This window comes from Haplochromis burtoni, unplaced genomic scaffold, assembly GCF_018398535.1.
Source record: "Haplochromis burtoni strain Fernald_Lab_line unplaced genomic scaffold, NCSU_Asbu1 Contig_80, whole genome shotgun sequence".
Taxonomy (NCBI): Eukaryota; Metazoa; Chordata; class Actinopteri; order Cichliformes; family Cichlidae; genus Haplochromis; species Haplochromis burtoni.
This window is the reverse complement of record NW_024582441.1, coordinates 1799317-1825475: the sequence shown is the minus strand read 5'-3', so window position 1 is coordinate 1825475 and position 26159 is coordinate 1799317. Positions and strand designations below refer to the sequence as shown.

At 42.3% G+C, this 26159-nt stretch overlaps 1 protein-coding gene across 2 annotated transcripts; it reads right to left on the bottom strand.

Moving 5' to 3' along the window:
• Positions 1–1345: 1345 nt before the first annotated feature.
• On the bottom strand, positions 1346–23243 carry atp1a3b (ATPase Na+/K+ transporting subunit alpha 3b). Of its 2 annotated transcripts, none has more exons than XM_005925156.2 (23): positions 23078–23243; positions 22842–22934; positions 12342–12458; positions 11523–11582; positions 11195–11398; positions 10868–10981; positions 10352–10486; positions 10093–10210; positions 9223–9491; positions 8795–8993; positions 8426–8670; positions 8135–8327; positions 6017–6192; positions 5790–5926; positions 5544–5694; positions 4832–5000; positions 4402–4556; positions 4187–4310; positions 3771–3916; positions 3557–3687; positions 3304–3405; positions 3127–3218; positions 1346–2871 (listed from the first exon to the last, which is right to left on the bottom strand). In XM_005925156.2, exons 2-23 carry the CDS (start codon positions 22845–22847, stop codon positions 2843–2845), a joined length of 3072 nt encoding a protein of 1023 aa, XP_005925218.1. In that variant the 5' UTR covers positions 22848–22934; positions 23078–23243; the 3' UTR covers positions 1346–2842. The 2 variants fall into 2 exon arrangements, with proteins under 2 accessions (XP_005925218.1, XP_005925219.1); XM_005925157.3 differs by having other exon boundaries at positions 12342–12419.
• Between the last annotated feature and the right edge of the window lie 2916 nt (positions 23244–26159).

Here is a 26159-nt window from a genome sequence, read left to right as displayed (position 1 = left end):
TGCCATAGCGATGACCTTGGAGGGCCCCAGTCAGACACACACTCGTCCACAGGAGCACTCGCTTACACACTGCGGCAAAGGCAAGCGATCGATATTCTATTATACGTAGGGTGGCGAGGAGCGGGTTGGGGGGGGAGTCGCACTGCAGTGAGCTCACTGCAGAGACACGGGGGAAATTAGAACGAGGGTGAGAGCGTGAGCGTGTTTGTCAGGGAGAGTGACAGAAAGTGGGTGCGCGTGTGTGTTTGTGTGCGTATGCATGCGTGCATTTGTCATTGGGTAGTGAAACGATTCCACAAAGTTTTTGTCTTTCTCCCTCAAAGGGACGTGTCCTAATTTTTTTCTTTTTTTTTTTTAGTTTTTTGTGGCAAAGTGACCTCACACAAAACCTAATTCTCACATTATAGAGCATTACATTATGTATAATTTATTTGATTTGTGTACTTGGTAGGCAATAAGCAGTTCATTTAAAATATATGACCCCTGTGGCTCAGGGAGGCAGCACGTTTGCAGCCCATTCCCTGAAGGTGACCTGCTTTATTTGCAGAAATGTAGCATATTAATCAAAAAAGTAGCTGTTCCTTCATATAAACACACTGCCTGCACTATTATTTTTCTATCAACTTAAAAGAGATGGCTTTTGGGAAATGGAGCAATAATCCTTTTGTATGTTGGTCCTGCTGAGAGCGAGCCTCATCTCTGAACTCATTTATGTTGGAGTCAGACAATGCTGACACGTATAGAGTGGTTTTGGTGCATTACCTTGGGCTGCTGCCAACTCGTCCCCCTATGGCACTTGAACATTATGCAGTCTTGTAGGTTGAAGTGCATATATTTGCAACACTAGATGGCATCTCATCCTAAAATTCTTATTCTGTCATATTCTGCTGAGCTATACTCTCATATGCATAAAGCTGTACTGCATGGGCAAGGGTTATGGTGTTTTGCATAGATTTCATCATGAGGAAATTGCTTTATTACAAATTTGAATATATTTGCTGAAATCAAATATAGGTGCAATATTCAGGGGTTGTAGTCTACTAAAATTGTTAATGAATGCCAAATATAGACAGGAGGTAGAAGTAATATGATGTCAACTGGTCAGTATTCATGAATGCAGGCGACAAACTGCCAGTTCAAAGATGCAGTTCGGTGCTTCCGGTGGAATCTATTGAACACAAAGTAATTTTTCTTGCAGGATTTGTTATTGTGTGTGCACCCAACGCTGATAAGTAGCACTCATTTGAGCCAAAAATATAAAATAAGAGAAAATATGAGCAACTAAACAAAAGTAAAGTTTTCTGTGGTACAAAAAGTAAATCAGACAAAGACACGCAGACAGATCTAGGTTGTATTAAATGTCTAGATGTTTTATTGGTGTTGGTTTCATTTATTTGACACACATGTTCTACTAGTTGTGTATTTTTTTTTTTTTAATTCTCAACTTTCAACCCATTCAGCCACCTAAGACGGACCCAGCCCGAGGCCGCTGGCCCTTCACTGGTCTCCAACACATACATGCACACAGACCCGGGCACATGGGCTTATCATCTCCACTCACCACTCCACAGCACACTTCACCACATCATACCGGCACGCCTGCAGTGACAGGAACCACAAAGTCTTGGTTGGCGACTTCTGTCTTTTGGTAAAAACACAACTTAATTACCATAAAGCCCTGCTTTGCTGTTACATGTTCGAATAGCCTCCTGAGAAACCAGCAAAAGTAACTGAAACCAAATCAAATACAAAAAGAGAGACAGATACAGTGTCTCTCACTTTTTTTTCCCTACCTCACCAATTTTGTTGATCGTCCTCATGAATGTCTTTCTGGAGCTGATGTTCAACATTTTTTTTCCTTTATTGTTTCATTTAAATTCAGTATAGAATTATATAGATTTCCTAGAACACACAGAAAGATTGAGTTGTATTTACCAACTTGGGGGGGAGGGAGGTGTACTGTAATAGCTATTAACGAGGACAATGGTTCACACAGTGCACACGAACGGAGACAAACGGGGCAGGAGGGAAGGGAGGGGAGGGGTGTGAGATACAGAGAGGGAGGGGCGGTGGACGGGACGCCGTGCGGTGTGCTTCAGTGCGCCTAAATGAGGATAAGTCGTTTTCACACACCTCCCCTCCCAACTTTGAAATAAAAAAAACAAAACAACTAAAATCATCAAAATTGCCCCCCTACCCCACATATTAAAAAACAAACAAACAACATTGGACATTAAGGAACAGAAGAGGAGGAAAATGGACGCGGTGAGAATGCCAGGAAAATGACCACTCCAATGGTCCTCCACAGACAGGAGGCGAAAGGTGGCAGTCGAAGTAGTGCCGGTGATGGGATCTCACTGTGTGACGTGTATATCTGTGTGTGATTGGAGGACAAGCAAAGGGTTGGCGAGGAGGTGAAAGAGGGGACAAAGGTGAAAGACGATGTTGGTGAAGAGGAGAAGAACAGGGAGGACAAGGAGCTGGATGGGCCTTTTTTTGCAGAGCATAGACACTCCCTTTGTATCATTAGCTCATTCAGATCTACATACACAATATGCAGCTGCCGTTTGGTAGATATATTGGTTTATGTACACAGCTGTGAGAGAACACATGCAAAGAGTATCATAGGAGGTGGGGAGAAAGAGGGCAGGTCGATGTAGAAAGTTGTAAAGGTGCTTTTGCTGTTTTTAATCTTTGGGGCAGTTGTGATGAAAATTGCTTCAAAGCGCTTTTTGTCTTTAAGGGGGCGGGACATCTGGAGATGTGTTTTGCCGAGGATGGAATGACCGGGGGAAGAAACAAGTGGAAGATGTGAGGGGCTTGAGCGAAAGTGCTCCAACGATCAATAGTACGTCTCCCTTTCCACCCAACCTGAAGCACAAATAGTAGAGAAAAAACACAGTAAATAAACAGTGCTTTTAGTAACTTGGGAAATTATTTTGATATTTAGACCCTACTGTCACCAGTTAGCTTAGCGTTACTTAACTGCTGCTTAATAATTAATAAATTTCTGTTTTTGTTTATAATCTACAGAAAAAGTTAAACTACTCTCATCTTAGGCCCGATGAACCAAAGACCTTTAAAGAAACGCCCACTTAAATGAAAAAAAAGAAAAACTTCGCTCACCTCCAGGGTTCCGGCGAAGGATGAGTTTTCGAGCTTCATCGTAAACAAAGATGAGAAAACTATAAGGAAATGCACAAAACCACCAGGTAGGCCTGTGGAGAGAACGAGAGAACTGCAATCAAGTAACCAGACAACTTGATCTTTCAATGTATTTATCTGTGTGTTGCTGAAACTCACTTTAGAGGATACATCCTGAGTGCCACATCCATGCCTGGGCAGTAGGACAGGAAGGCAGCCAGGGCTGTTTCTTCAAACAGGCCAAAGATCAAGATCTTGTTCCTGCGTTTAGAAAAGCCACATATTAAAGCCAAAAACATATCTACATAGATACATACATACACCTCTATTAGTATAATCTAGATTTTTTTTCTATGCTGATAAGATTGGCAGAAAAGACAACTATAGTGCAGTGAATAGCTCTTTGACTTACTTCATGCCTTGCTGGAAGACAGAGTTGCGCCTGGTCTTGCAGATGATGAGATCAGCCCACTGCACTACCACAATACTGACAAAGAAGGCTGTGTGACATGTAAACTCCACGATCTTCCTCTGTTCATATGTCTGTGAAGGCAGGAAAGAACCATAATAGTAAGATGTAGTAGCAAAATGTGAAAACACAAAATTTGCACCTACTACACACTTACCCATTGCTGGCCATAGCTGTCTTCCAGGTCATTTAAACTGCGGTCGTCCCAGTTGAGTCGGATGCCTACTAGCTGAGAGGGCAGGAAACCATTTTCAGCCAAGATGACAAAGTAGGCGAAGAATCCTCCCAGAGCCTGGATCATACCTTAAGAAACATGTACACACATCGAGATTGAGTTACCAATTTTTAAGTTTTCTGATTTCCAAAATCGAGTTTCCCCCCTAAACACCGAGGACAGCTCCAAAGATAATCCAACTATTGTTTTTTGTGAACAAAAAAAAAAAAAAAAAAAAAAGAGGGGGATAAAGTGATTTTTACAACAAAATGACTTCTAGGCAACTCAGATCTAACTTCAATCCACATCAAAGACAATTCACAGCCTGGATCAACAGTCACAATCTTCAGTTCACCCACCAATTTGTCCATAGGCAATGCTGATAAGCCTCTCATTCACCAGCTTGTCCCTGGCTGGGTTCCTAGGCTGGCGCTTCATGATGTCGCTCTCAGCTGCTTCATAAGCCAGAGAGATGGCTGGAACCTGAGAGTAGAAGAAGAAGACAGTATGAGCTGTATGTGAGCATAATGCTGCATTCATCATACTAAACAAAGAGTCTTTTTAAGCTCTTTACCATGTCAGTTCCCAGGTCAATACACAGGATTGTGATGGTTCCCAGTGGCAATGGGATGTTGACTATGATAAAAAATAGGAAGGGGGTGATCTCTGGGATGTTGCTGGTCAAGGTGTAGGCAATGGACTTCTTAAGATTATCAAAGATCAAACGACCTAGAGGGTAAAACAAAGAAAAAAAAAGAAACAGTAGACAGTTCACGTCACATTCTGTCCAACTCTGACATCTCAAATGCAAGTGGATGATCGGGAACTCTGCTTTCATGCAAGACATTTTTTATTGGAAAAAAACAACAACCATTAGCATCTCTTTTCTTTCTAAAGCGTCATTTCTATCTTCCTCCTACGTCCTTTCTCAGATTCTCATTATAAAACTTTTTATTGATTTAAGCGTTCTTAGTCTTTCAGTGCTCTCCTTTGGGTCGTCTCACCTTCTTCCACTCCAGTGACAATAGAAGCAAAGTTGTCATCCAACAAGATCATGTCTGCAGCCTGCTTGGACACATCGGAGCCTGAGATTCCCATGGCAACACCAATGTCAGCCTTTTTCAGTGCAGGTGAGTCATTCACACCATCACCTGTCACAGCTACAATAGCACCCTAGGACAAATGAAAGAGAACGACATTAATTAAAGCGAATAAAAAAAGCTGTTTTTGTTACATGTTTTCATTATTATTTAGCAAAGTTTTATTGAATTTAAGATAGTTTATTGAAATTATTAATTTCCAAGATTGTTAAATAAATGTAATAAATTAAATATACATTAATACATAAAAATATAATATTGTATGTGCTTATATTTCGATTGTTACCACTTTATTTTACATTTCATTTTAAAGCTTCTTTTTAACATTATTTTTCTAGCTTTTGTACAGAAAAATGTTAAGTTTGGGAACTGTAAAAAAAACCCATTAACAGGCTGGTGTATTTTTTGCATTAAAAACGAAAAAACATGGCCATTTTTAATACAATCTATCTCCCTGTGTAAAAGCAAGCTCTTCACCCAGTGGTCAAATAGTGCCATCTGCTGTTCCAAAAGTATATTGACACCTCAAAGTGCAGTCCCTGGAATTAAGCCAGTACATTTCCAAAAAGAAAACCTGTATCTTCTTTTCAAGCTAGTATATTAAAAATGTTCCAACCAGTCGCTGGCATCCTTCTACAATGATCAGCTTCTGCTGTGGTGAGGTCCTGGCAAACACAATCTCCGTGTGATTCCTCAGGATGTCATCCATTTGATCCTGAGACAGATCCTTGAGGTCTGAGCCATGAATCACACAGGCCTTGGCGTCTCTAAACACAGACATTAAAATGTTAGAACAAATTTGCTTTCACTTTGTGAGACTTGCTGCTTGTTTGGTGTGTGTTTTTCTGTAAACGTTCCTTACCTGGGATTGACCTGGCTGACAGGTATGTTGAGACGAGCTGCGATGTCCTCCACTGTCTCGTTGCCCTCTGAGATGATGCCCACTCCCTTGGCAATGGCCTTGGCTGTGATCGGGTGATCACCAGTAACCATAATGACCTACGAGAACAACAAAAATGACTTCTTATTGGCAACAATAGACTAAACTTAAAAGATCAAAGAAGTTTGTGTCGAATCTAAACAGCTTACCTTGATACCAGCGGATCGACATTTGCCAACAGCATCAGGCACGGCGGCACGGGGAGGGTCAATCATGGACATGAGGCCGACGAAGCAGAGATTATCTGTCTGGAAGTTAACATCATCTGTGTCAAAGGCAAAGCCCTTGGGATACTGATCCTCTGGCAGCAGCACGTGGCAGAAACCTGGAGCGAGGGGAAATGTGTGATTTAATGCTGTTTAAGCATATTTTTTGTGGCTTTCTCTACTTTTTAAATAAATTCCACTACACTCCTTCCTACAGTTATTGTCACGGTTCTGGGTCCGTTGAGTTTATTGTGTTTTGATTTAAGTTTGCATCAGGGATTGTGTTCTTGTTCTCTTGTCGTGTTATGGTAATGTTTATGTCTATTATTAGAGTTCCATGTTCTGTTTATCTGGGTTTAAGATGTGGGTTTAGTTTCATATGTCATTTCAAGTCTGTCTCTGTCTAGTCTGTGTCTTAGTAAAGTGTGTTTTGTTTCCTGTTTTATTGTGAAGGTCTGCGTCTCATGTGAGTGCGTTCAGTTTTACCTTTGTCTCGTCTTGTTGATTATTCCCAGCTGTGTCCACCACCTGTGTGTAATTCCCCTGTGGTTCTCTGTGTATTTAAGTCATGTCTTCAGTCATTGTTGTTGCTGGTCCGTCTGTGTTTCCACCCTGCGTCATTTGTGTGTTTCCCTGCCGTCACCATCTTGTGACGTCCACCTTGCTTCATGTTTGAGTTCCGGTTAGTATTCAGTAGTTTAGTTGTCTCCAGTCTAGTTTAGTTTGTGCTCCATTTGCTGTTTGTCTATATTTATTTCGTGTCCAATAAACCACCTTCACTCCTCCACTACTGCCTGCAATTGGATCCTCATTTATTATTTTTATACGGCTCATCTCACTCGCCGTGACAGTTATAACCTTAAAATGTTTTGTTTCAACAATTCAACAGATCATAATTTTAAAAAATTATGTTAAAGTCTTATAAATTAGTGAAAACCAAGAGAGCGGTATTATAATTCTAAAAAACAATTCTTGTATGCGATGATGAATTAGCTATTTCAAGGTTTGTCAGAGTTAATTTCCTTATTTCAAATAGGGCTTTTTGAGCTTCTAAAAGTATAAAACCTTCATTACATCGCGCGTGATTTACATTTTCCTATTGAAAATGTGTAAGAGACAAAACTATTAGGTTTAACAGTATGTTAGAAATTAACTTACAACATTAATAACATTGTAAGTAGAATGGGTGGGGGTGGTTAGAAGAGGTTTAAAATGAATAAAACCAGAGGTTCTAAATGCAGTGGTTCTATCACAGCTGGATTATTGCAATTCTTGTAAAAGAAATAAAAAAACATTTCAACAAATTAAAAATAAATCTTCACGACATGCATCATAATGCTCTTACAGAAATCATGTCAGTGATATGAATGGTAATCTAGGATGGGTAATTGCTAATTATAGAGCATTAGAGAGCCTTGTTTTGTGTTTACGTGTTGGATTGAGTGTGTTAAGGACCCTCAGGAAGAAACTCTCTGCGGCTGATGCTGATTAAACAAATAAACACAGTACAGATGTGTAGTAAAAATATATTAATGTCCAATTTGGATTTGATCAGTCTTTTAAAAACCAGTTTGACAATGAATTCAAAACCTGGAAAGTGGACGTTAACATGACCTTCAGAAGACAGCACAGGATGGATGCGTCCACAGATACAGGACTTGCTCGATTATAGTGAAAACCATAATCACAATTAAGCTGAGTACTAACATTAACATTTTCTTCTTTGAAACCAGTTAAATGGATGTAAAAAGTAAATGAATAACAGTGGATGGATGGAACATCTGCAGCCTGGCATGAAGAAAGTTCGGACTTTTTATCGTTTTATCTATGATCATGAATGGAAACCACATTTATAATAAAGTAAACACTCAATCCTTTGCCCAGAAGAACATACACTGCATCCGATAGGCTATTACGCGATGACTAAAATAATACTTTTAACTGAGCTACATTTTCAAATAAATTGTTATTAAATAAAATGTGTATTTTGGGATTTTGAACCTGATGGCCACACTGTCAAATCTTTCCCTCAGTATCCACCTTCACCTCTTTCGACCTTACCCAGTACTCTCTCTCCCAGTCCTCCCAGCTCCATGTAAGCATTCTGGAAAGCTTCCTTCATCTCCTCATCCATAGGCTGCTCCTTGCCCTGCAGCATGATGGTGGAACAACGATCCAGGATCCTCTCAGGGGCTCCCTTCATCACCAGCAAGTAGCGGTTGTCATTTGGATCTTCTGTTTCATGAACAGAAAGCTAGGGGAGGAGAACAGAGATAAGCATTAAAATGAGACCATCTGATGCATTACTCAGTGTATAACATATGTGTTCACCCATATTGACCCTTTACTCACTTGGTATTTGTTGGTGGAGTTAAAGGGAATCTCAGCCACCTTCTTGTTCTTATCCCTCATCATCCTGACTGAACCGCATGACAGCTCGATACACTTCAGCAGAGCTGACTCTGAGGCATCACCAGCCACGTCACGCTTCAGGATGGACACTGAGTCTTGTCCAGCTTTGAACTGTGCGCGGTTACACAGAGCAGCAACACGAGAAAGAGACAGCCATGTCACAGAGCTCTTGTCAAATGCAGCACCTGCAGAAGGAATGTAAGAGTGAGAATTAATAAATGTTGTACTTTTTTAGTAATCATTTTTAATTCTTTTACACTAAAAATATTTGAGCCATCAGTGTTGCCCGTATGCCGTCCCTTCACTTACCCGACTGGTCCTCTGTGGTGTCAGCCTCATGGATCTGGTTGTCAAACCACATGTGGGCCACAGTCATCCTGTTCTGGGTCAGGGTGCCGGTCTTGTCAGAGCAGATGGTGGAGGTGGAGCCCAGAGTTTCAACAGCTTCCAAGTTTTTCACCAGGCAGTTCTTCTTAGCCATACGCTTGGCAGTCAGAGTCAGACATACCTGCGCAGAGTTCAAATTGTCAACTGATCCGTTTCCTCGATTCTAAAAGAAGTAATCTAATTATACACTAGCACAATATTAAACACACTAAATGAGAAGGTTTGTGTTTAGTTCTATAGAATCTCCAAAAAGACCAGTGAAAAGGCATGAAAAAGAATCAGGCAAAGGAAAGCACTGAAATATGTAACCAAAAAAAATACAAAAATAAAGCAAATGTTTGCCTGCTTACAGTTACAGTAGCCAGCAGCCCTTCAGGCACGTTAGCCACAATGATGCCAATGAGGAAGATGACGGCCTCCAGCCAGGTGTAACCCAAAATGATGGCCAAGATGAAAAAGGTGACGCCCAAGAAGACAGCCACTCCTGTGATAATGTGGATAAAGTGCTCGATCTCGCGGGCAATGGGTGTTTTGCCGGTTTCCAGGCCGGACGTCAGAGTAGCAATGCGGCCCATGACTGTGCGGTCTCCAGTGCAAATAACAATGCCACGCGCTGTGCCTGGTGTGGATCAAAAAACAAAATCAGAAATACAATCTTACAGGTGCAACAACTTTGTTGCATTAGAAGGTGATTTTTTTTAAATTTTATTTAAAAACACATTTCTAAAATCACGACCTGACAACTGGGTTTAGAGATAAAAAAAAAAAAAGAAAGAGCGCAGTGACAATATTGTGTGTAAGGGGGCGCCAGTTTAGCTCAGTAGTTAAGCAGGCAACCATACAGGCATGCCACATGGACAGAGCGCTGGGTTGGAGTCAGACCCGTGGCCCTTTGCTGCATGTCGGATATTTCAAGCAGAAGAAAATTGTTCACAATGTTTATGGGTTTCTGGAGAGGTTTTTTTTAGTTAGTGTGTCATGATTTCTAGAAAAAAATCACTATGGCTGTGTTCTATTTGTTTGTTGCTTCATCTAGTTCTAGTACATTAGTATGTTCCAGTTTATACTTGCCAAACGGCCTCAAAGCCCATAAAGTTTCTGGGGTGAACTGTCCCTTTAACTGTGAACTTTATCGCTTTGTTCAAACTGAGGGCTTTAAATTCAACCACAGTCCTGCAAGGTAACAATAGCATGCAGTGTTATTGCCATGGTGACAATACCTTCAACACAGTTTGTGGAGAAGAAAGCAACGTTTCGGGTCTCCAGGGGGTTGTCATGGGTACAGTCAGGTGACCTGCTCTGAGGCTCTGATTCTCCTGTAAGGGAAGAGTTATCTACCTGTTGGGCAAAAGAAAATGTTAAAGTTTTTTTTTTTTATTACATATAAAAAGAAACAAAAATATAAATCTATGCATGTGACTGTGTGTGTGTGTGTGTGTGTGTGTGTGTGTGTGTGTGTGTGTGTGTGTGTGTCTTTACCTTGCAGCCGTGAGCTGAAGTCACCCTGATGTCAGCAGGGATCCTGTCTCCACCCTTCACTTCAATCAGATCTCCAGCCACCACTTCCTCAGCATTGATCTGCACCTTCTCACCCTCACGGATCACCAGTGCTTGCTGCAGGAGAGGAAATAATGTCATTCATGATGCCAGAATTACATTTAGAGAGCTCCATGTAGATATGTTTGACTTACATACTGTAAGTAACTAATTTATAATCAAAACACTGGCACGCACCAGCTGTGAAACTTCTTTTTGTGTATACAGTTTTTATTCTAAATCAGAGTGGCAAGTAGAGAGGTAGGGGAGAAGCAGTGGGGGGATAATTTCACACAGGCCTTGACTGACATGTTAAATGTTACTGTAGAATGGAGGCAGGAGGTTTCTTCAAGTAAAAGCTATATGAGTAGTGGCGACAAGGATGTCTTGTACGCCTTCTGCTGTCCTTACAGCATAGATTACTTCATACTGTGTGTACGGGATCAAGCACCTATTTACCTGAGGTACCATGTTCTTGAAAGACTCCATGATTTTAGAGCTCTTAGCCTCTTGAAAGTATGAGAAGCAACCGGTGATGACTACGACAGCTGTGAGCACAATACCAAGGTACAACTGAAAGGAGAGAAAATTAGAAATATGTTAGTGGGGGTGGTTTGAAGCCACCGAGTGCAGTATGTGTAAAATATTTACTGAGGTGTTATTTATGTTAATACCCAAGAGTCTTAGGTGTGACGGGTATGTTAATGAGGTGCAAATAGGCCACAGATGAATATGTTTGGGCTAAACCTGTGTGACTAATTGTGAATGTGTGTGTGGGTTGCTCACGTTGTCCCCTGCAGGCTCGTCCTCGGTAGCTGCCTGGATAGCGTAGGCCAGAAAGCAGAGGATGGCGCCGGTCCACAGCAGGATGGAGAATCCACCGAACAGCTGGCGACAGAACTTGACCCATTCTGGGGTGGTGGGAGGAGGGGTGAGAGCATTGGGACCATCCCTGAGCAGAAACTCTGCGGCCTTGGCATTGGTCAGTCCCTGCAGTGAACCGAGAGGAAGCGGAATGTGAAGTTCAAAAGCATTTCTTTGTCACAAACTCTAACCATGAAAAGTACATCACTGCCACCTGGTGGCAAACTGGGAAAATGCGTTGTCAGCTTACCTGGACAACGTCAGTCTGGAATTTCCTGCATACTTCCTCTACAGACATTTTGTGTTCCGTCTGTTATTAAACACCCCCCCCAACAAACAGAAAAATAAAAACAATGTAGATTAGAATTTCTTGTAGGTCACAATTTTATTTGTATTTTTAGTTGCATGCAGAGATATTTTGTGGGGAAAACTCTCCAGCTTAAATTTATTCATGGAGGAAATTTTGATTAAAAAAAATAATCTATCGTTTTATTTTACAGAAGGAAATTCAGAAATCAACGCCATGCATGCAGTTCACCTGAGGGGTAAGAGTATGTGGTAACGGCAGCCAGGTATGGCGACCATGGTGTCTGTTTCTTGGGCTGAAAAGTGGGACGAAACTGCCGACTTCCTGATAATAAGTCCCCCCATCTTACCAGCAAAAAATACAAAAACGTTTGCGTGTATGGGAAAATAATTTCTTCTCTGTCCGAAAAAATGCTGCCAGTTTCCTTCCATTAATTCCATTCTGAAAGAAGATTTTCTTCAAAAATACATCCTTGCATCATTTCAAGGATGTTAAAAAATTTTTTTCACAATATTATTTTAAAAAAAATATTGAAATACTAAGAAAACTGTACACGAGCGATCAATCATCCTTTGACTGACAGGAACAAAAATGAACTGACCCAAAACTTTGCCCATGACCAGACCTTTGTATGGGTCCACTCAACAGTGACAATTAAATCCAGCAGTGCAGTAAAACTTTGTAACCTCTAACACACATCATAACAAAACTCAGTTACCACTACACAACTATTCTTAGAAAAAAAAGGAAGTGTTTACTTACAATGGGTACTTCCTTCTTCAGGTCATCCATGTCCTTGGTTGCCCCCTTCTTCTTCTTGGGGGATCGGTCATCTTTGTCCTGTGTGGTGGCAACGCGGTAACTGTCTGACTTCCCATACTACAGACATACACACATGTTTTATACATGCCTGTGGACTAGATAATGGAGAGAGCAGCCCTTGTCCTCTTGGTTTGTTATGTTCATTGCAGCCATTAAAAACTACACTGCTCTGTAAAATATTAAAACATTTGTAAACTGATGCAAGAGCAGCCTTCTTAAGAGTATTAATCAGCCACTGACTGCAGCTGAATTAAAGGCAGTGGGCACTGCTGAACTGGCCTTGATGAGATTTGTTTCATCACACAGCTAATAACGTTGTATCCTTGTGAAGTGGCCTTGAGAGGTAGTAGTAGTATAATAATGGAATGTATTTTTAGTTTCTGAGGATGATGTTAGCTAAAAAACAAACAAACCCCATGACTATAAAAACCTATTATTATAAGCATTGTTAAAGAATTGAAAACATATTACCCGGGTGGCTCGGTTTTGCTCAACCAAATATAAAACTGGGTTAGGAGTGAATTATCAACACATCAAAGCAAGTGCCTGCAGCCCGATCTACCCATTTGATCTCCATTGATCAAATAATGCTCCCTTCAATGACCACAAGATCCTGATGGACACATCAAAACGTAATCTAGTGCAAATGGTTTAACCTTGAGGTCTTAACAAATCATTTTTGCTCCTTTTCATTTACTTCTCCAGCAGTGAGCATTAACGACATAAGAAAGAGACAGCGAACAGGAAAATGGAGTTTGCAGACTCATCAAAGCGTTTCTTACCAGACTCTTGCATGCACTACAATACAAAACCATCAGAGCCACTTTGATGTCAAGAAAAATTAAACTGCGTGTATACGCAAACATGCAGACACAGACACATCAGCTGTCTTTACTCTCCTCTGCCTGCTTTACATCAAACCTATTATTCCAGTTACTGTAAATCTGCCCTTAGAAGATGGCTTACTTTGTTTAACTACACATAAGTGAGCTATTTATAACCTCATTTCCTCCATCATTGCATTTTCTGATCCTCAGTCTATAGCTGTAATTCTAGCCTGTTGTCTGGAAGGAGAGTAGTCTGACCTTTGATGAGCCTCATCCATACAAATCTGCTTCATCAAAGGTCAGAGGTGACATGGAGTGACAAGAACTCCTCCCAGGAGATGCAAGTGGGTTCGCTCACTGATCCAACCTGGTCATCGGGGGAGTTGAGCTTGGTGAAACATCATTTTAGTGAAATATACAGTATTGATTCCACGCAGGGGATTGCAAAATTAAATCCCCACAAGTCAAACAGAAAAGTCAATACCTATCGACTAATAAATCAATAACAGCAGTCATTTTGTGTCAAACGATAAAAAAAAAAAACGAGGTTAAAGGTTAACCTGTAACTTAAATATGATGAAGTGCTGAATGTGTGCTGTTGTTCACAGGGAAAAATACACCCTCTAGTGGTATAGCCGGGTTGATCACTCCTGCTTGATCACTTTATTTAAATCTGATATTGTAAATTAGATATGAACTGCTTATCTGACCTCGAACGTAATTAGTCTAAAACAAGTTGGCCCTTTATCCAAATCAAACGGACACATTTACAAAAGCACCTGGGAGGGGGTATGAAACGAGATCCCGAGTCCTCCGCACATGTTGACATGGAAACTCCCACACCCAGACCGCACCAAAACATACACCCCTGCAGTTACACCAGTGTGCGTAATAAAGATCAGCCTGCCAGTGAATTTTCCACTTGAGCTGTAATTGTACTGCTCTTGTGCAAAAGTCTTGTGAAATCATGTCTCTTCGTATTTAGTCTGTATGCAATTGTTACTTAAGACCTGCCTTTCTGGTTGTGCTCATAACTGAAAAAAAAAAGTATTCATGAAGCAACACATGCAAGACGTCTTGGGAAAATTGCCGACCAATTGAGGGAGTGCTGCTCTCAACGACCACTTCTGAATTCAAAGCAAACAATAAAACCACTCGTTCAAGCATGTCAAGCAGAGAGTAGGCTGTCAGAGCGAGGTAGCCGTTTGACTGGACTACAAGCAAACACACACACACACACACACACACACACACACACACACACACACACACACACACAGTTCTGCAACAAAAGAACAGGTGAGCAAATCTCTTGTTGCAGCAAGACTGGGCAGGCCTGGTGAGACAGAGGGTAAGGGAGCAGAGACTGATGCAGTGGAAAAGTACTGCTGCTCATCCCCTCTGAGACAGACCCTGGGCATGTGTGTGCTCGTGTGTCACGTCTCTGAAAATGACAAAGAGGAAGTGCTTGCTCATACATGTGTACACACACATGTGAACGTGCCTGTTCAGACTGAATAACAGTTAAATATCTCTGATCAGAGATCAGAGGTGTTGAATAACATGGAAAGTTACAGATTTGCCTTCTATTCAAGTGTAATTTAGCACCATTGTTCCAAAGACAACAGACTGATGGGTGCTTGTGAATCATCTGTCAGACTTTTTATTGCTGTTGTAGATAATTTTTTCCACAGAGAGTGACTGAACACAGCAAATACACATTTAGGGAGCATTGTTAGCTCAGCAGTGCACCTGCTCTCCTGTGAATTTGCATGATTAAACTGATGATATAAATATGGAGACAGAGTTCTTTCTCTTTATGTCGCACACACAGCAGACAGACAATAACGGTGGCTGGCAGGGGAGGGAGAGACGAGCCTCAAACAAAGAGAGAAATGTGGTGAAAAGTAAAGACAGAGACATGGATGACAGACAGGATTGGGCACACGGAACAGGAGACAGCAGTGGGAGGTGATACAGCGAGGTGGAGAAAGGATCAGCGAGTGAGTGAAAGCACGAGAGGAGCTGCTGTCACCCTTCTCTCATGCTTCTAATTAGATATTGACCAGCAGTCTGTCTGCTGGCTCCATATCAGTGTTTGACCCTCAGTGACCCCACTCTAATAGATTGCGCAACTGCACTTATGCTATGTGTATCTTTTTGAATGTGTCCTCAAATGCTAATAGATTATATTCTCACTTTGGGTGTCTGAGTGCGCCCTTATGTGAACGTTCATTTGCAGAATATGAATGAGTTGTTAGCAGCATGAGTCACATAGGAAGTGATATCTTGGAAGCTTATCCTTTGTTTCGCCTTATTTACAGAATGTTAAGTGTTTTAGCTTTGTGTGCGCTTGGCACTCAATCAGTTATGACAAAGGGTTCAGCCTTTAAACACGTTGCAAGATGGCTTCACTGCACCTGATTTGCAATAGTTCTTCTTGAGTTATTTTGCAAAAACAAAACAAAAATTGATTTAAAAGGGACATCACTGTCAGCTGATATATATTTTTAGATCTTTATCTCTCTTGACATTAGCTGTTAAATCAGGTGCTCGAAGAAGAAGAAAATATGCCATGCAGGAAGAACACGTGCTGCCTGTGTTTTTCTGTCCAGCTGTATCGCACAGCTCTGGGTAATTCAATGAGCCTCCACTGTCCTGAGGAAGGAAACGGAGACCCGTGGCTGGAATTACAGACACTCGCTCTTTCACAATATCACAAGCAAACAGAGTGATGGACAGACATATCTTTGGCATCATCAGGAAATGGAGAAATTCCATGCTCCTCTGTGGATAACGGGATGCAATCACTCAGATCTGGTGATATCCTGATTGATCAAAGTGTGTTTCAAATATCAGTAACTATCTTTTCCCCCTTCATCTGCATGCGCGTTTGAGTCTTGCACCGGCTGACCAAACTACACGATTTGCCCTCATGTGGACAACACTGATGAGCAAGCGTGTTTGGAGGGCAAGTAACCATGGAGACCGGCATGGCCATTGACATGGTGAATCTCAGCGGTGGCCTGGTACTCCTCGGATCCCCCGATGTAATCCAGGATGAGCAATAATTGATGCACCTGTAACTGGACACTGTAGTCACTGCTGTATAACGCTCACAGGCGATCGATTTAAGGAATAAGTATGTGTCTGTGTCTGTGTGAGCAGAGGTGAGTCATTGTATTGGCTACACTCCGTATGTGCAGCATCTACACGCATTGCGGCAGAGAGAGTGAGGGAGATGTAGAGTGAATAAAAGAGAGACCCAGTCACTGTACGGTAATGTGATAATACACAAAAGATAAGAAACTAAAAGTCAGCGAGGCCTGAGAATGAAAGAGATGGTTGTGTCAGATAACGGCACACTTTCTACCTCGAATGACAGAAATGCAGGAAGTGTCATGTTGTGTTTAGGAGTGGCACCTGAGAGACGATTTATTATTATGCCAAGTCTGTTTAGCACGACAAGTTGAGGCATGAGAACTGATAGCGGGTTTCACTGGAGCTGGGAAGTCATTTTCCTTCCTCTTTCCCTGCCATAAGGCAGAACAGAAACCGGTGCTTATGAATGCACAAACACAAGCGTGTTGTTTCTTTTCACATGAGGAAGTGGTTTGTAGATGGAAGAAATACATCTACGCCCAACATTTTCTTCTTAAAGTTTTCTTTTTTTGCAATGACCACAAAATCTGTCATACCTACATATGAGGCTAGCCTTCTTCTTTTTCCGCAGACCTGACTCATTCAGTGATAACGTCATGTCCTCTGCACCACGTGATGGTGTTACTGAGTGCTTCTAACATGCCTACTGAGTGGTAAACAGAAGAAAAGTTTAAAGTAAAGTCACTCGTGTATGACTGGATGCATACGTTTTGTTTAAAGGTTGCATTGAGTGGAGTCAGCAAAGCCTCTCAGCCGACTGTTTCACACACATAGACCAACGAGTAGAATTAAAAGTTGTGAGAGCTTAAAATTTGTCATGCTTACATTTTTAAAGCATGTATTTACTGTGAATGTCCATAAGCTGCTCTTCTAACCTAAAATGATCCAATGAAAGCATTTTAAAGTTAAAAACATTGAATTTTACTAGATAAAATGTAAAAACTAATAAAAGTGTTCACCACATAGAATCTTAACACTGTTGCAGTAAGTGTGTGTGTGTCCCTGTGACTCGTGTATACACCCTATGGTACTGAATGCATACGTGTGTGCTCGTGTGTGACACCTTGCAAGGTCATTGGGCCATCTGCTGTTTCTTGCAGTAGGATGGAAGGGCTCGGGCCCACAGTAGGGGGCTCAGGGTAGCGACCCATGGCTGTTGGGATTATTTAGTCTGATTACTACACTGGATTAACCCACCGTGTTTCTCCTTCTCTTTGTCTCTCTCACTCTCCTTTCTACACCATTCTCAGGCATAAATGAATTGTTGTCATTGTATCGCTGTAGCAATCGTTTGGTGAACGTCTTTATAACAGCACTGGGTAAGGAAATAATTAAATTGTCACTGTTAACTGACGATTAGTATTTGAAAAGGAGACCACCAAAGAGCTCTTGCCTCTCTGTATCAGCCCTGAGAGTGATGTGGAGTTTTCTTATCTTTCTGTTTAACAAAGTGAAGAGACATCAATAGGGAGAGACTGCAGATACCAGACTTGAAAAAGAAGAAAGGGAAAACCCTTCTGAAGGAAACAGACAGAGGCAGACCGGTCCCTACTGACATTCCTTTAATACTGGAGGAAATGAAATGTATGTATGATAATAATAAATAATAATAATAATAATAAAAAGACTGTGGCTGAGTACTGAAACAAAATCTTAATCTCAGAAACACAAACACACAAAGAGAGATTAACTCTGTACAGCTCTTAAATCATCCACTTTGGGGTGGCTCCGAAAACTAAAAATAAACAAAAGCAAGAAACATAATCACTGATAAGTCCAACTGACAATCTCAGCTTTATCTCAGCGTTATAACCCCCCCCCCCCCCCCCCCCTCCACTCTGCTGCCTTGTGTCCATCTGCCTGTCCCTCATTATCTGCATCCGTTCAACCCATAGAGACAGTTTGTGTGTAACTGTGTAACTATAGTTCTGTACAATGGACTGCATAATGCTGGGCACTGTTAGGACTTTAATACTACTGTCTGTGTGTCTTGGCCTGAGAGTGAATGTTGCCTGATTTAGACTAGTATTAAAACCCGATTCTTTGATCCCCATAACAGAACAGAGAACACCCGACTCAGAGCGGTCAAAACATTTTATATTTAATTCTTTATTCAATCATCTTCCGGAAGAGAGAGAGAGCCCTGCACAGCCTAACGCCAGTTGCAAGATCTCTAACATTAGAATGACATAAGAATGTCTCACATATAGGTGTTATTTTGGTACTTTACACGTCACACATAGTTTCAACAACTCCTTATATGTTACAAGTTCCTCCTTTCTGGCTTCCTGTATTTATTAATATGCTTGTATAGCTCTACACTAACTTCCTGTTTTTCAGTCTGGCTGAGCACTTAGCTGAGCACCTTCATTACTAAAGTACATCAAACAATATAATCAGAAAATAAGCACTAAGAATACATTAATTACATGACACTAGTATTGTAAATCTTAATTTCTTGGCGCTGGTAGAAAACATGGCATCGTGCCACAGTGTGAGAGAGGGCACCTCAACCATCAGGCAAGAGGTCACACTGAGATATGCAGATGTTAATGATCTCACATCTACACGCACCAGCTGCTGACTGCAAAACTACCAAATACCTATTAACATATCCCATTAAAACATGCAGGGTCCCTCATGTAAAGTCTATCAGATGCAGGAACGAATGGAAAATGCACAATTTAACAGTCAAGATAAATTTACAGAAAAGAAAAAAATTAATTTCCTTGCAGAGTGCTGCAGCTTAAATCGTAACAAACAGAGAGCTAATGACCTCTTTTGGGTCTGTGATAAGCCTTTGTCCACTGTGGCTGCCCAGTGTTACATGTTCTCCTTTAGTGTATTCACAAAGGGACACACACATCTCCACGACAACACCCTGAATTAGTCATGTTGCCGTAGTCAGGCAACCTAACCCTCCTGACTCGGTCTCTTTATGGGAGACCATCAGCACGTTAATGTTGCAGAACTGTTGGCCACATCAATCACTCTGTCCGTCTACTGTAATTTTGTTCTAAAAGTAATGTAGAAAGGAGACAGCACTGACCTTTACATTTTATTAGAATTACACGAGCTCGCAGCTCAAGTCTAGTCTTATTAGTTTTAAGCTAGCAAGGAGGCTAACTCTAGGGGTGTTGCTGAGGCACTACAGAAATCTATCCTCAAGCAGCACTCTCACTAAAAAGATTGCTTTGATTACAAAGGACGTCTATTGATCCAAGTGGCTTGACGCGAGCAGTGGAGGTCCATTTCAAAGAATCACCATACTGACCTTAACTGACCTCTGGGCCACAGGTCTATGATAAACTTGTGTTTATGCTTTTCTATTGGCTCTTGCAACGTGCAGGACACATCAGCTGTGGTTCAGTGCAGCCTATCTGCATCAGGCAGCAGGTGCAATGGGGAGGGATGTGCAGCACTCTGCACCAAACTGAGGGCTGGGCTTCTGCAGTGGACACACATATCCAACTCCTGAATTACTTTCTGTTACACCTTCCAACTTGTTTTCTATAGCAGCGCACACTTCTCTGGTACCAGTTTGAAAGCCTTTATATCAGTCTTTGAGGGGACTTATCTTTATCAGGAGCTTCTCCTCAGCCACACTGCACTAACAGCAGCACAGACACACCCATCACCATCAGCCATTATGACCTTTCTTAAAAATCCTTTCTGCTGCTAAATCACCTTAATTTCTTTTTTCCTTACTGGGGTTTAAAGACGATCCCTACATCCCTACCTCTTCACCTCAACACTAACTGTTCAATCATGAAAACAAAAATTATTAAGACCTATTATGCTTCGACCCAAGTACATCCTTCCTCTCCTCATCCCATTTCTCTCTGCTCTCCCGGTTAACCAATATGACCAGGCACAGAAAGAGGAAACATGAGCTGCGGTATTGTGAGCCTCAGGTCATTATCCTGTAACAGGATATACATCCAACCACCCCTCCCCTCAACATATGCCACCTCCTTCGTTCTAAATCCCTCTCTCTTTCTCTCACTACTCCTGCAAACCAACCACTACTAATCTGTCTTTCCTTTCTCTCTGTACCCGTTGTTCTCTCAGCAGTGGCACATTCCCTTCCTTTGTGTCATGAGTTTGAAGATAAACAGCTGCAGATGTTGCATGTGTGCAGCCCTTCCTCGACATCTCACTTTACATTCCTCCCATGGACTCATCCTCAGTAACTGCATCAATGCAGAAAGGACAGTGAGAAAGATGAGAAGGTGACCTATGTGTGCGTTACATCATGCTCTTTCCTTAGAGATTGTCCTCCAAATTTAGAACGTATATCTCTGTGTCTGACAAAACGTGCCGGTTGGTTGCTCTATTCTCTCTTGTTAACCGGGTCCTTTCTGCGTGGCTGCTCGTGCCAGCCTATCACAGCCTTTTACAGGGAATTTCCACACCAGAGGCCCCGCCCCCGGTTTGAAGCAGAAGGAACGTCGCAAGCGGTGCCCCCTGCGGCCTTGGGAAAGGACAGCTGGCAATGCTATAGGACAGTGCGCTAGTGCGAAATCCTCAGACGGAAAGAGGGACAAGTCAGTGCTGTACATCAGCACAAGTGATGACACTTTTCCATACACAGCTCTATTCCATTATCCATCCATCTTTTCCATTTAGGGTAACCTCAGCGCCTTAAGCGCAAACACATTCGGCAGGCTTGCATATACTTTCTTTATGATTTAAGACATCAGAAGGGAAGCTCATATTCCTTATTGATCTGTTCTATAACAGCAGTCTCCGAGGAGACAGGACATCCTCTGAAATGACAGTCCATTTCCACTCAACGTCCCTCTCTCACTGCTTCAGTGAACTTCCACACAGCAGCAGCAGCATCAGCAGCACATGCGTAAGCACTTTTTTTTTTTTTTGCACTCCCATCCCTTTTGACGCAGTGCCCACTATAGCTGCCGGGTTAGCTTCCACATCTATAAGAAGACACTGACATGGACCGGAGGCTCTCTTCTACCTCCCCGGAATCCAACACACTGAACCTCTCTGTTGGCGCAGAAATGTCAGGCTTTGCAGGGCAACATCAGCTGGTCTCACTGTAATGAAATCGGCTTGCACTGCCTCCGCAGAGCTGGAAATGTCTCAGCTCCGCATGGTCTTCCTACTGCAGCGTCATGCCACCGCATCGCTCAGTCGGTGCACAGGGGTTAAATATTACTACTCTTTCATGGCGAGGCGATTGAGCCGAATTGCGCAATAACTCACACCACCAGCCGCATCTTGACTTTACCTTGTATTTTTCCACCAGACTCCATACTGGTCAATTTACACGAGTGATAAGTTTATCCATATACCCGGAAACAGCTCAAATGCGTTTAATAGCTTAATGGATGCGCGCAGTAGAAGAGAGCCCTCTAAAGTCACACTGACGAACCTTATGTCATTATTGTCATTCTCCTCGTGTAGCCGGCTGGAGTCGTCGTTTCTTTAATCTGTGATGTGTGTAAATGTAGTCACTGCTGGCGATTATCGAGTCCCTGTTATGTCACAAATTAAAGGGGAAATAGCCTAAGCTGGTGAAGCGCTTATTCGTGGTAACTGCATTATGACGCACGGGTCAGCTAGGATGCCGAGGATGGACTCCTCAGCTGATAGCGTCCAGTGTAAGTACGCGGCGTGCTCATCATCCTCACCGGACAGTTGCTTCGCTTGCGCGCAAACAGATGACCGCAGAAGGGGGGATGCCAGCGGGGTTTAACGCAGCAGAGGGCAGGAGGAAGGTGGAGGTGGGTGGGGGTGGGCAGCGAGGGCATGAAGGAGGTCATAATGCACTGCGGTCTTTAATCATAAAGAAAGTGCATGCAAGTCTGCCGAAAATGTGGCAAAACTCAGTATTATTTTTAAACTGCAGCTTAATGATGGGGAGGGGAATAACCTTAACACGTGCTCCTCCTCTAACACACAGGAGCATACAGGAAGAATAAACCGATTAGGCCTATCATGGCTGGCAAGGTTATGGTCAAAGTAAGGCCTATACGACTTAAAACAGCCTACACATCTGACACACCGACAAGCTGGAAACATCACAGACCTACAGTACTTAGATATAAGACTTTGGCATTAGTTTCTAAACATTTCATCACGGGGGCAGCAGTTAATGAGAATCCCAGCACAAATTAGCCCACACGAGCCAGAAATAATAACTGATCCAAGTCGAATGAAAGTGAACAGTCCAAAAGAAGCTCGTTTCCACCACTGCACTAGATAAGAGCTCGTGGCTACATCAATTTGTCGCAGTCTAGACCGGCGTAAAACACAGTTCCGCATTAGAGTCAATGTCACTCAGACAAACGGGATTTCCATTAAGAACAAAAATGACATCACGCCTCAGTTTGACAGCTTTTCTTTAGGCTTTAGGCTACCTCTCACTTTTCAGGCCACTTCAGGTGGGCTACAACGCAGTAAAAAAGTTGGAATCGCCGGTTCTTACCCCCATGTTGACGCAGTCACTCTTTTCCTCTCAGGTGATGCACGGCTTGAGAGGTGTCAGCCCCTCACGTTGAACTATATCAAAATGCCTTGCCTTGAAAAGCAAAAGAAGATATGCTCAGTTGTTTTGTGTTGCATAGGTGGAAAAAAACACAGGTAAACGACGTCAGACAAGTTATCTATAGCCTAAGTCTGACAGAAGAATTGTCTTTGGTTTAAATAAACTGTCTCTCAAACCTTCGGCGAGGTTAGGCTGCAGTTTCCCCTTGTGGGACGTCTTTCAAATGAAATTCTGCAGTCTCAAGCGGAGCATCACGCGGGGAACCGCTTCCTCCCTTTGCTCTCTGATACTTGTGGCGAAAGACCGGCTAAACTAACCAGCGATCTCCCTCTCCATTTCTGCTGACATCACTCCGCCGGTGAAAGAAGCGAATCGGTGAATCGAGAACTGACAGAGCTGGCCAATGATAATTCTGAGCGCCCCCGACCAATTGGATTTATCCTACTCCACAAGCCAGCCAATAGAACTATATAATTCTGCCCCTCCTGCTTTAATGCAGAATTCCGAGGCTTGCAGCCAGCAGCATCGCGAGTCTCTATCCTGAAATTTTGTATAAATGGACGCACAAGGTTAGATTCTAGTTGTCGTGATTGTGTTTGTTCATCGTGTAATGTATTGCTGTCCCATAAAATAGTGGGGTTTTTTGTGCAGTAGGTTATTGCATGTATAAAGCAAGCACCTGGATGTTGTGTTGGTCCTATCATGAGCATGTTGTGCACATCCATTCCTCAGTAGTGGGCCCGGGCACAGCAGTCAGAGAAAAGAGAGCAGGACATCCAAAGTGTGCGTGTGAAATTCAGATAGAAAGAATGAGGGTGAAGGGTGAAAGACGAGCCACAGTTCAGTCATTAGTCTGTCACTGCATATCGGGATGCATGGTCGGCTGCAGAAAGCAGCCTGCAACCTGACTGGCTCCATCAGCAGGTGTACAGTTCTGACAATGCAGAGTCAGCATCTCACCCAACGGGGAGACTTATTCTAAGCAAGAAACAAAACAAAATTTAAAAAAAGGAAAGTAAAAAAGGATGAAACTAGATGAATGTTAATGGAAGTAAAAAAGAAATACAACTTGGATTGTTTAAGCACTACAATAATTTTCGGAAGGCTCACTTTACTTGACATTTATGAGGTTAGCTGTCAATCCCACACACAGGATTGACCGGTTCTGAAAGGATACACACTCAGATTAATGAGATAGTCTAACAAATTAGACTGCATTCATTAAACACTGGTCAGGCAGAAAGATGGACAGGCTGGGATGAGTTTTGCTTTCTGTAACGGTGCCAGAGAGTTCAAAGACAGAGAGCACGAAAGAGAGACAAACAGAGGACATGCAAAAATGACAGGCAGCTGGCACATGTGTAGCAGTGAGTTATCACTGATGGTTTTGGCCGTACATTTTTCTTTTCCTCTTCGTGCTTTGGAAAGAAGGCGTGATGCTGCAGTGGAAGCACACATGCAGAGTTGCTAAGTTACACACACACATATATACTATGCATGCATGCACAGCGATGCCTGATTTGCAAGGGAAAGCTGGGAGTCACGCGTGCTGTCCCTGCAGCAGATTGCTGTCATGCCTCACTGGGTTTCTTGCTGTGGGTCCAGATGATGACCACTCAGCCCCGTGAAGCCCCAGAGCATCAGAATGAGGTTAGCTCAGAGTTGGAGGTCAGTCAGCCGTGATGCTTTATTAAAACAAGATGTTATGGTGCACATTGCATTTTTATTTTTTATTATTTAATCTGATATGGGAAGTATGAATCAGTAAAGACGCAATGAGATGCAATTAGCAGTGAGTAATCATTTTGTTTGTGGATGCTTGGTGTTTTCATAACCTTCCCAAACAACCAGATGGACCGAGTAAAGCTTCAAATACACATTCTGGTAAATCCCACTCATACAACACTAACAAGATGTTAAACGTTGACACTTTGTTTTTCCATCACTGCTTGTCTAAGATCTGATTTCAAAGAACATTTTGCCCCGTCTGTATTAATAACAGGCTTCTGTGTAAATCCAGATAAATGTTGGCTGTTAACCTTTTACCACCCACTCTTCTGCCTGTGGGATGCTCACCCTAAAGTCAGTGCCGGCACTATGAAAAGTAACATGAATATGCACACCTAACCTAACCTGCTTTTTCTGTCACTGTGGTGGAAAATTCTAAGATTTTGACCTTCTCTGTGTTCAGCTGGTTTGGCGGAAGAGAAGGCTCCAGAGCATCATGTTTTCTCTTTATCTAATCCTTTATTACAAGATATACTCAACTGTACAAGCTGTCTTTTGTTAGGAATGTTCTGTTTGTATTTTCCCCCCCAAACATTTCTATTGTGGTTTCATGAAGAATCGGGTTTTAATAGTATCCATCTAAAGATATGTCCGTAAAGCCTGAGCAGTTTAGCAATGTGATTTGATAATCTATACGAGATATATAAGAAATGCACAACACTAATGCAGTTTAGTATCCAGCCAGTAATAACAGATGTTTATAAACCTCAGGGGTTTCATGGATGGGGAGCAGTCTTGATTAAATCTGACTGTCAGTTTTCACTCTGCAACCACATTGTATGTGTAGATATTTTATGCAGAACATCTTTATTATTTTTACCCTTATCTCAAAAGCTTCTGTTGCTTTCAGCTTTACAAAATCCTTGCACCAAATAAATAGATATGTAGCCCATATATGCAATGCACAGCTAGGCTTAATAATTTGATCCTGAAGCACTCAGTGCTGCCAGTGAGGGTGACATTGTCAGTGTGGTTGCTGCTAATAAAGTTCTTTTCATTTGAATTAAAATGGCTGCCAGCTGTACCCTTCCATAACCTCTGTCATGCCTTGATGTTTCTCCCTCCTTTCAGCCTCTCTACCTCCCAACGTTTACCCGCCTTGCAGTACAAGAAAGAGGGGGGAGGGAAGAATCCCCCCAAATCGAGTGCTCCACAGCAACAGCAGTCAGATGACCTTGTATCTGTCTTGTTCTGCTGAGTCAGAAATTGAGGGTTGAGTGAGGGAGGGTGGGGGATGCAGGGAGAAAAGAATAAGAGAGAGAAGGAAAGCGAGAGATGGCACAGAGAGAAAGCTGGCTCATATTTTTATTCTTACCGATTCTGTGGATTCTGCTCGCATTGCTGCGTCTGACTTATTCACATGAAGTAATGAAGTAGAGTTGCATGGCTTCAAGTGCCATGTGCTTGTGTCATGAGTGCATAGTCAGTTATTTTGGACAATATGACGTCAGAGGCTTTGTAGGTGAATGG

Bases quoted from the DNA above. Each gene is read 5' to 3' on its own strand.
- atp1a3b (XM_005925156.2), bottom strand. The intron at 5,927-6,016 runs GTAAGCTGTTTA...TTGTTCTCGTAG, and splicing joins GTCGATCCGCTGGTATCAAG to GTCATTATGGTTACTGGTGA. The intron at 3,406-3,556 runs GTAAGTCAAAGA...TTCTAAACGCAG, and splicing joins GTCTTCCAGCAAGGCATGAA to GAACAAGATCTTGATCTTTG.